Below are 10,302 nucleotides of genomic sequence, written 5' to 3'. Positions count from 1 at the left end.
TCCAAATGGGGTGAAAAGATGGAATATGAGGTAACTAAAGACTGGGAGAGGAGACACACCGCTGGGAGGATGAGGGGGGGAGCGGGGAGGAGGCTGGTCGGGGCCGCTCTGGCGGCCGGTTGGGGGCTCTGGGGAGGAGGTGTCCGGGAAGCCTTAACACACGGACCAGGCCAGAGGGAAGAACTCCCTCTAGGAGCGAATGGGGCGGACAGCTCGGCCCCCGCTAACAGAGGTGCCCAGAAGAGGGGAAAGCGCGCGACATCCCTGCGCTCGGACCGCCTCACGCACCCCCTCAGCTTGAGGGAAGAGGGAGCTAGGCTAACACACAGCAGGATAAGGGAATGCAGGGCTGGCAAGAAGGCGGGACCATGGACGTCTGGACCTCCTCGAAGCCAATGAGAGGCCTTCATTTCTGGAAGCCGTGCCCAATCACAGCCAGGATGGAGGGCGCGGCTTTTGACTGAGTTGGGGAGGGCCGGGCTGCAGGCTAGAGGCGTGAGCCCGCACCACTTCCCGCTCGGGGCGGGCGTTCTGGGTCCCCGCCCACCGCTAGTCACGTGAGCCGCCAAAATGGCGGCGCTTGGGCGTGAGGCTGGGGCTGACCTGAAGGATGCAGGTGTGTTGCCGGTCAGAACTGGGGAAGCGTCCAAGGTAGGCGGAAACCCAGGGCGGTAGGAGTCGTGATTTCTGCAGCCTCAATATGTTAGCGGACTCTTCCGAAATTATGGGATTTGGAAATCTAAAGAGAAGAGCCTCCAAGTCCATGCAGAGCGCGATCAATGGAGCCCCCAGTTGCTATAGAAAGAGACGGAGACAAAGTAGGAGACCTAAAGTCTAGTCCCGATTGCTTGATGTTTCCTTTCTCTGGCCTCCAGGCCTTTGCGCTGGCCTTTCCTTCAACTTGCAGTGCTTCCCTGTAACCATCCCTCCCCACCTCACCTTCTTCAGCTATTCGGTTAAATTTCGCTTACTCCGGGAAACCTTCCCACGCTTCCCCTGGCCAGGTTAAGTTTGGCTTTTCTTATGGTTTTGGTTTTGTTCCGTTTAGTTTCGTTTGTATGGCACACTAATTTCTGCCTGTAAATTACCTGCCTTTTTGTCCTCACGTTGGCCGGTTTGTGGGTTCTAGAAGATACATCTACCTTTTAATTATCCTGGGGTCTGGCAAATATCAGGTGCTGTGTAAATGATGAGTGAATATTAAAATTCTGAAAGTCAGGCAAAATAATACACATAAAAGCACTACAAAACTGTAAAATACTTTCCAGACTATAAACCTCGATACATACACTCGTAATGGTATAATCATGGTGACCTTGGACTAGTCAATTTTTAGATAAAATGTTAGTTATAGCAGTCTTTACATTTCAGCACCTGGTAAAAGTCTATCAGAAAATTACCAGGCTAAAAGCATAAGAGACTGTTAAAAACTGAGAACAAACTGAGGGTTGATGGGGGGTGGGAGGGAGGGGAGGGTGGGTGATGGGTATTGAGGAGGGCACCTTTTGGGATGAGCACTGGGTGTTGTATGGAAACCAATTTGTCAATAAACTTCATAAAAAAAAAAAAAAAAAAAAAAAAAAAAAAAAAAAAAAAAAAAAAAAAAAAAAATACCAGGCTATTTCTCTGCTTTAATAAACAGTGCCTTCCAAAGACTAGGCATTCAGTAAATATTTGTGCTCAATAAGTATCTGTCCTGTTTCAGGATTTTAGAATCATTATACTAGTTGTCTGGGTTCCCTATAAACTGATAGTGTAGACTGTCAGTAGGGTAGAAGCTTGGTTCAAAGCATTGCCTGAGAGTTTTCTTTGTGGGAAGTAAGGGACTTCAGTGTCATCAATGAATTGAATGACAGAAAAATAAGTACTTTATCCAAGATTTTTGGTAAATTACCACATTACTGATACCTGCCTTCATAGTACATTAGATGGCTTAGATATAGAATCTCCCTTAGATGTTACTATCTCTTCCATTTTCCATTTAGATGTCTGAAAGAGCCAAAAGATTAAATCTACTCCCTGAGAAATTGTAATTTATAATTTTTTCCCTGTCCTCCCAGATATTTTAAAGAAAAAGATAGTACTGGCTTGAGTCCAATTCTGCAGTGATACAAGGAAAGAAACTTGCCCGTTATTACTTATTGTGTATTAACATACGAAAGTTCAAAGGAGCCCGTACTTTCAGGATGTTGATGCCATGAATGAATTGACCTTTCATTAGTTAGGATTGGTACATATCACTTACTCAGCAAATGAGTATTACAGTGATGTTCAACAATTACAGCAATGTGTCCACTGACAACCAGTGGCAAAATCACTTGGTACTATTAAAATGCAGATTTCTGTGGAACGCCTGGGTAGCTCAGTTGTAAGCTTCCAGTTAAGCATCCAACTCGATCTCAGCTAAGGTCTTGATCTCAAGGCTGCTTGAGTTCAAGCCCCGCATTGGACTCTGCACTGGGCATGAAGTCTACTTTAAAAAAAAAAAGATAAAATAAAATGCAGATTTCTAGACTTAACCCTATTCCTGTTGAATCCAGATATCTCAGGAGGGAGCTCAAGACATTGCATTTAAAATGAACCCCCCATGTGATTCCTGTGTACACTAAAGGTTGAGAATCACTGATTTATTATCTTCTGTGTTCATTATGCTTAATCCACTCTAATTCTCTTGCCCAGGACTCCTGAAATTTGAGATCTAGTCTGTGTCCGTGACTATAAATATTAAAACAGAAGTTGGTATAAATTGTGAAGGGCCATGATTTTGTAATCTATTCATCGGCTAATCTGGAATCTCATAATACCAATGTGGCAGCAGGTTTAACAAATGTCATTATTAAGACTTTTCAGAGACCTGAAAGTCTTAACCAGAGCAAAGCATTCAGGAAGGATCCTGTTTGAGGATCCGATTTTGTTTTGTTTTGTTTATCACTTTTTTTTACTTTCTCTTAAGATGTTACTGGCCAAACCCTCATGGTCCCTTGACATTGGCAACTGTCTGTTCATATTTTACACTTGGAACACTGGAGCCTTCCAACCCTGAAGCTCAGTACCTTGGGTCCCAGCTCCCTCATGTGCCACATGTAGTTTCCAGCAAAGGCTGTGGCTTCTGCCCCAGGTGAGGGGGCTGGATATATAATTTCTGTAATCCACGGTATCCATGATCTACTACCTCTTCCTAGCCTGGAACAGTGTCCCTCTTTCTGATGTCTCTCTCACTATTCTCCAAGGCAGTCCCTGCTCTCTTCCATCTCCAGGAAACATAATCTCCAAAAGGAGGTCAGGCTTTCATGAGATAGTTGTCAACAAGTACCTACTGTTTCCTTCTAGCTTCGAAAAAGCTAGAAAAAGAACTACAGAGGACCTGGCTACTTTTGAGGAAAACTGTAAGGAAAACAAAAACTCAGTATCTCTGCAAGTTATCCTTCTACACTAGGTCTTAAGGCAAGTCAACCTTTCTGAACCTCATTTTTCTCATCTATAAAAGTATAAAATTAGAGATGATTATTATCCTGCCAGTTTCTCAAAAAGCCATTGTCTACTAAATAGTAGCTGCTAAATAGTGATTGAATCATGGACACTGTATGTGAAAGCAGATGACATTTTACTAGGGTCTAAATGTTTTTTAATTGGAATCTAAAATTTATAAAATTTATAATTAATATCATTAGCTATTATGGTTCTGAAATTTTGTGTTTTCCAGGACATCAGAATGGCAGCATACACACATGGTCAGCCCAGTGTTTCTCTAGGAGATGAAAAATTCAGAAGACCCATGGTCATCGAAATCATAGAAAAAAAAATGGAGTATCTTAGAAAAGAAAAGTAAGAGACACACCCAGACTGACAGTCAATAACTTTATTTGCAGATCTTCTGTATTACTGTTGTTTCTAAGTATCTAAGATCTATTAACTTTATTAAGTTGGTTATAAAAAAAGCTTATAAAAAAAACTGAAGAGAAGTATGGACAGATGAAAATAGTGGTTTGTTGTAATATTGAGACCGTGGATAATTTCTTTTGCTTCTTAAAAATAAAATGTCCAGGGGCACAAGGGTGGCTCAGCTGGTTAAGTGTCTCACTTTTGATCTCAGCTCAGGTTACGATCTCTTTGTGAGATCGAGTTGGGCTCACAAGCACTGTCTGCTTGAAATTCTGTCTCTCTCCCTCTCTCTCTGCCCTTCCCCCACTGGTGTTCTTTCTTTCTCTCTCAAAATAAACAAGAGCGAGAGCTAACAGAGGAGGGGCAGAGAGAGGGAGAGAGAGAATCCAAAGCAGGCTCTGTGCTATCAGCATGGGGCTCAAACCCACTAACCGTGAGATCATTACCTGAGCTGAAACCAAGAGTTGAATGCTTAACTGACTGAGCCACCCAGGTGCCCTCAAAATGAATAAATAAACTTAAAAAAAAAAAAGTCCAGAATTATTGTTGAAATGTTATTTGTATAATAAACATTTTTAAATTAAAAGCAATTAGGAGAACACCATTTTGGGAGCTATCTATATTTAATTGATGTTCAGTTGTAATTAAATTCAGTTTAGAATTAATTGACTCAGCACAGTGCTGAATTCAGCAAAAAAAGGAATACAGATGCCATGGTGTACATATTATCTCACATTACCACTTAAACTTAGATTAACAGAGGACATTATCAAAGGACATTAATCTTAGACCTCAGACATTTATGAATTTAGGTATGATCGGAATAAATAAAACTAGACCTATCAAATCTCTTTGAATGAAGTTTTGGAAATCCTAGACAAATTATTTGAAATATATCTGGACTAATTAAGAAATAGTTATTTGCTAGAAGGACTAACCAAAATGTAAACAACTTTGTTCATATGACTTAAGAAATTAATCCTTTTAGCAAGAGCAGCATTCTTAGATATCTCATAAAATTTGGCTATACTAGAACATACTAATTTTTATTTGTGACCAGAATTTATCTCTTAAAAGAGTTCCATTTTAGAACCACTCTAATTGATCTCAGAGAGAGAATTATCCTCTCATTAGAATGAAAGTTCCATGAGAAGTGAGATTTGTTTTTTAATATTCTTTATCAGTGCCTCATCCTCAACACAGAGAAAATGTCTCTTGCATAGTAAGTATTCAAGAAATATTTGGTGTTGGTTATACCCAGGAAAGGATATATCCTTTAAGAGAATACTATATTATGTTGAATGTAATTTTTCTCTATGTTTTCCCTGTTAGGACTTTAAATGTGTATGGCACAGTGTTCTTTGGAACAGCAGCTAGTTTCTCTGGAATGTTGGCGAACTTCATTTTCAGACACTGCTTCAAGGTTAAGCATGATGCTTTGAAGACATATGCATCAGTGACTACACTTCCGTTTTTGTCTACTGTAGTCGCTTATAAGTTCCTTGTAACAGATGCTTTGTATTTGGGTAAATTTAAATTCATTAATGTATAATGTGTTTATGTCTAAAATTACACATTAACACAAAATTTTGCTACCATTTATAATGATCACTTACACTTGTATATTCCTTTACAACTCACAGAGTACCTTTACCTATATTGTCCTGTTTCCTCATCACAACAATCCTCCTGATGAGGCAGAACAAATAGTATTGTGTCCTTTTTACAGGTACACAACCAAAACTAAGACATGTTCACGTATGTTAGAAAGCAACATAATATAAAAAGCAAGCTTTGGCATTCTACACACATGATTTCAGATTCTACCCCCCACTGCTTAAGTTTGTGACATTGGATAAGTCATTTAATATCTGAGACTCAATTGTCTTATCTATAAATTAGGACTACTAGTACTTACCTCACAGGACAGTTGTGATCATTAAAATACAATATCTTAAATGCCTAATGAGATATCTGGCTTATTGTGTGGGCTTCTAATGTTATTTCCTACCTCCTCCCCTTACCTCAAGTTTCACAACTAGTAATTAATGGAACCTCTGAATCCTGTTTATCAGGTAGGTCCCTACTTACATATCTCTTTCCCAGGGAAACCTCGGATTCCCTCAGGGTAGGTTAGGTTTCTAGACACATTCTCTATTCGTTTTACCTTCAAAGCATTGTACACACTTAAAAAATTATTTAAATATTTGTCTAGTTCTTTTGTTCCTACTGGACTCACCTAAAGGTTAGAGTTAGGGTCTCTTTTATGTAGCATTGTATCACTAACACATGCCTAACACATAGACAATAAAAATGCATTAGCCTAGAATCCAGATGTCTGGGTCTGCTGTTTAATATTTCTCATTATGAAATTGCTTCTGCAAAAACCAAATTTATAAGAGATAACTCACCTTACATTAAGTGTAATAAAGGCATTTTTTAAACATGATGCTCTTAGTTTATCATGTGCCTTAGAGACTGAATTTCTATTGTTTTCGCTATGATTGAGGACAGTACAGATAACTACTCTGTGAGGACACAAGACTGTCTTAATTGTTCTTATCCTGAGTTTTAAAAGGAGACTAAATTTCCTTTTGTTTTCCAGGCAATATAAGCCAGGAAAATTGTGTTCTGAGGAGTTCACTGGTTGGCATAGTATGTGGTGTTTTATATCCCACTGGTTTGGCTTTTTCTAAAACTGGACGCCTGGCAGTCAAGTAAGTCCATCTGTTCCTTCCCTTCCTTCCTTCCTTCCTTCCTTCCTTCCTTCCTTCCTTCCTTCCTTCCTTCCCTCCTTTTGTTTTTGTTTATTTTTTTAATGTTAAATTTTTCTTTATCTTTAGCTGCCAATGACACATTTTAATCAAAATGTACTTTGGTACTTCAAATAGCTAGCTTTCAACCTTTTTGCTATCTACATGAAAGACCTTGGAATTGAAATTATCCACTTAAGAGAACCAATGAACTTTTCATAGAAAATACATGCAGAAGAAGTGCTTAATTATTTTTCCTTTTTAGGTATCATACTGTTCCATTGCCACCAAAAGGAAGGGTTTTACTTTACTGGTTGCTGCTTTGTCAAACAGAGGTAAAAGCAATGATGATTCCTCTGGTCTTTCAGACAGTCTTTGGAATACTTAATGGTCTACGGCATTATGCGATATTTGAAAGTACACTTGAGAAAACTGTACGTAATGATTAATCAAAGAGTGAATGAATACTAAATCAGCAGAATGGGATTTTTTTTTATGATGAGGAATCCGGCATTGCTGAAGGAGTTAAAACTAACTCCAGACAGTTTGTTTCTGTTCCTCCTGCTTAGTCTATAGCAGGTACTCAATAAATATTCTGTAATTCACTATTTAAATGTAAGTTTCATCTTTCTTTCCTCCTGTGTGTGGGAATAGGTTTGAGATGATAAGGTCTGCTCTATACATATAGTCATTCGTTCACCAGACATTTATTAGGCCCCTGTTATATCTCAGGCACTGGGTAATATATAATAAGAAATGGTCTTTAACCCAAAAGGAACTCACAATTAGAAGAGAAATTTAAAATGTGAACATATAGCAAGAGAAGGTTTAAGAGGTATACAAATAATTATGTGGGCACATTGAAGATATGGCTGTTAACTGCTTGTCCAGAAGGGAAAGCTAAGGGGGAAAAGTGACATTTGACCTAAATTTTGAAGGAGAAGTGGAAACTTCATTAGGAAAGCAACACATAGAAATTAACACACAGTCTGCCCTAAACTCTGATTGTGTATACTTTCTAGCCTCTTACCATTAACACATGTGCTGTTTAAAGAACATTTATTGAGGGGCGCCTGGGTGGCGCAGTCGGTTAAGCGTCCGACTTCAGCCAGGTCACGATCTCGCGCTCCGTGAGTTCGAGCCCTGCGTCAGGCTCTGGGCTGATGGCTCAGAGCCTGGAGCCTGCTTCCGATTCTGTGTCTTCCTCTCTCTCTGCCCCTCCCCCGTTCATGCTCTCTCTCTGTCCCAAAAATAAATAAACGTTGAAAAAAAAATTTTTTTTTAAAAAAAGAACATTTATTGAGTGCCTATTATGTAATGTGCATTAATACACCAGGGGTTCAGAGATTTAGACCCTGCCCTCACGAAGCTCAAAATCTAAAGAAAGAGATTACCAGATGTTTCTTTATGTCTTCTTGAGCATTCCTGAGCTACACATTTATCTTAGTTGAGAAAATAAATACTGATGAATAAAGCACAGACTGGAACCCCAAACCCCACAGTTCATTCTCCTTGGCTTAATCATATACATCTTGAGATAAGATGTGGTCATCTGAGGTCCCAAGCAACACAAAGCAGAAACGGAAGTCTTAACAAGGTGCTTTACGACAGCATAGATAACAAACTGGAATACATACCCTCTTGCTAATGAAAATGATAAAAATAGCTAGTTTGCCGTCCAGCTTTGTATTCTCAGAATAATTCATGATACGTGAAACTGAGGAAAGGGCAGGTGATGGGGGACAAGGGGAACCACGTCAAACTGATAACTGGATCAATGGTATTCATATTTTTTTTTTAATTTTTTTTTCCAACGTTTATTTATTTTTGGGACAGAGAGAGACAGAGCATGAACGGGGGAGGGGCAGAGAGAGAGGGAGACACAGAATCGGAAACAGGCTCCAGGCTCTGAGCCATCAGCCCAGAGCCTGACGCGGGGCTCAAACTCACGGACCGCGAGATCGTGACCTGGCTGAAGTCGGACGCTTAACCGACTGCGCCACCCAGGCGCCCCTATGGTATTCATATTTTAACTGTTTGAAAAATTACTATGCAAAGAGTACATGAATACCTTCTCATTGTAAAATATTTAAAAGGCCCAGGAATAAATAAAGCAAGATGTCCTTCATTCCCACATCCTATATCTACTCCATTCTCCAGAGGTAACCACCATCAAGTTAGCATGTCTCTTTCATTGCAGTATTCTTTTGTAACTTATATATTTTTTAAAATAATATTAACCATACATATTATAATGAAAATTAATTTTTACTTCACCATATGTCTTGGGGATTTTTCCAACTCTACATATAGGTCTAACATGTTCTTTTTATTGACTGAGTAATATTCTTGGTGATTCCAGTATTCACATAGGTGATCCTTCCAACACCTTGGTCTCTCTACCAGACCACTTAACCTATGGTCATACTCTAGAGCTGTGCCATCCAATATAATAGTCACTAGCCACTTGTAGCTAGTGAGCATTTGAAATGTGACTAGTTTAAGTTAAGATGTGTTGTAAGTGTGGGGCACCTGGGATAGGTCAGTCAGTTAAGTGTGACTTTGGCTCAGGTCATAATCTCATGGCCTGTGAGTTCTAGCCCCACGTCAGGCTCTGTACTGACAGCTCAGAGCCTGGAGCCTATTTCGGATTCTGTGTGTGTCTCTCTCTCTGCCCCTCCCCCCACTCACACTCTTGTCTCTCTCTCAAAAATAAATACACATTAAAAAAAATTTTTTTAAAGCTGTGTTGTTAAGTGTAAAATACACAAGTTTTGAAGAATTACTATGTAAAAAAAGAATTTAAATATCTCACCAAAATATGTCATACGTGAATCACATTATATTTTTATTGGACTATGGTGCTATAGCCTTAGTCATAAATTATCAGTAAGTTCAAATTCTCTACGTTCTCAATTTTAAAATCCCATCTTCTGATCAGTACCTCCTGTCCTTCCAGTCCATTCACTTTCACACAACTCCAACATTACTTCAACCTCACCAGAATCTATAATTCAGCAATCCTCCTCCTACCTTCTTACTATCCCTCATGCCCCTCACATCAGCCACATCTTTTTAAAGTTTGCCAATCTCAAAGCAAAAAATTAAATAAGAATGAATCTAGCTAAGGTTGTTTTTTTTAGATAAAAATATTGGCCTCTTTTTTGAATTTTCTGTTCATGTCTTTGACCCACTTGATTTGAGGAAGCTCATCAGGCAAGTTTTATTTGTTCATCTGCTGAGGTAGTAATCTGGGAAACACAGCAAGGTTGACTTATGTTCCCCTCCTCTGCCACCTGAAAGCTGAAGAGGTTGGTACCTTATTCCATGACTTCACTTTGCCTTTCCTACAGAAAAAACTGGGAAGTCTATTGATATTTTCCTTTGGTGTTGGAAAGCAGTGCTTGCCAAAGTGGCTGTAATGAGGCCTGAATGAAGAAATTAGGGAAATCTTGATCTGGGCGTGAAGCCAAAAGTGAAGCTAGGTGAAAGGCAGCAAGGAACTAGAGGCAAGATAGGGCAGAGGTATTAAATACAACCTGGGGCTCATCTCTCAAGGTTCAAATCTTGGCTTTACTACTTACCAACAGGATGACTTTTAACAAGCTGTTTCGCCCCTCTGCACCTCCATTTCCTCATCTGTAAAATAAAGAATAAAGATTTTATT

At 39.4% G+C, this 10,302-nt stretch overlaps 1 protein-coding gene across 4 annotated transcripts; it reads left to right on the top strand.

The window, feature by feature from the left end:
• Nucleotides 1-557: 557 nt before the first annotated feature.
• Nucleotides 558-7,249, top strand: TMEM126B (transmembrane protein 126B). 4 transcript variants are annotated; one of them, XM_030332253.1, is made up of 6 exons: nt 567-651; nt 3,331-3,444; nt 3,704-3,825; nt 5,215-5,408; nt 6,488-6,599; nt 6,901-7,249. In XM_030332253.1, the coding sequence occupies exons 3-6, from the start codon at nt 3,713-3,715 to the stop codon at nt 7,082-7,084; spliced, it is 603 nt and encodes a 200-aa protein (XP_030188113.1). In that variant the 5' UTR covers nt 567-651; nt 3,331-3,444; nt 3,704-3,712; the 3' UTR covers nt 7,085-7,249. The 4 variants fall into 4 exon arrangements, with proteins under 4 accessions (XP_030188110.1, XP_030188112.1, XP_030188113.1 ...); XM_030332250.1 differs by lacking the exon at nt 3,331-3,444 and having other exon boundaries at nt 558-651; XM_030332252.1 differs by lacking the exon at nt 3,331-3,444 and having other exon boundaries at nt 566-616.
• Nucleotides 7,250-10,302: the final 3,053 nt, after the last annotated feature.

Source organism: Lynx canadensis, chromosome D1, assembly GCF_007474595.2.
Source record: "Lynx canadensis isolate LIC74 chromosome D1, mLynCan4.pri.v2, whole genome shotgun sequence".
Taxonomy (NCBI): domain Eukaryota; kingdom Metazoa; phylum Chordata; class Mammalia; order Carnivora; family Felidae; genus Lynx; species Lynx canadensis.
Note: the sequence above shows the minus strand (reverse complement) of the source record. Positions and strands in the feature narration are given on the sequence as shown.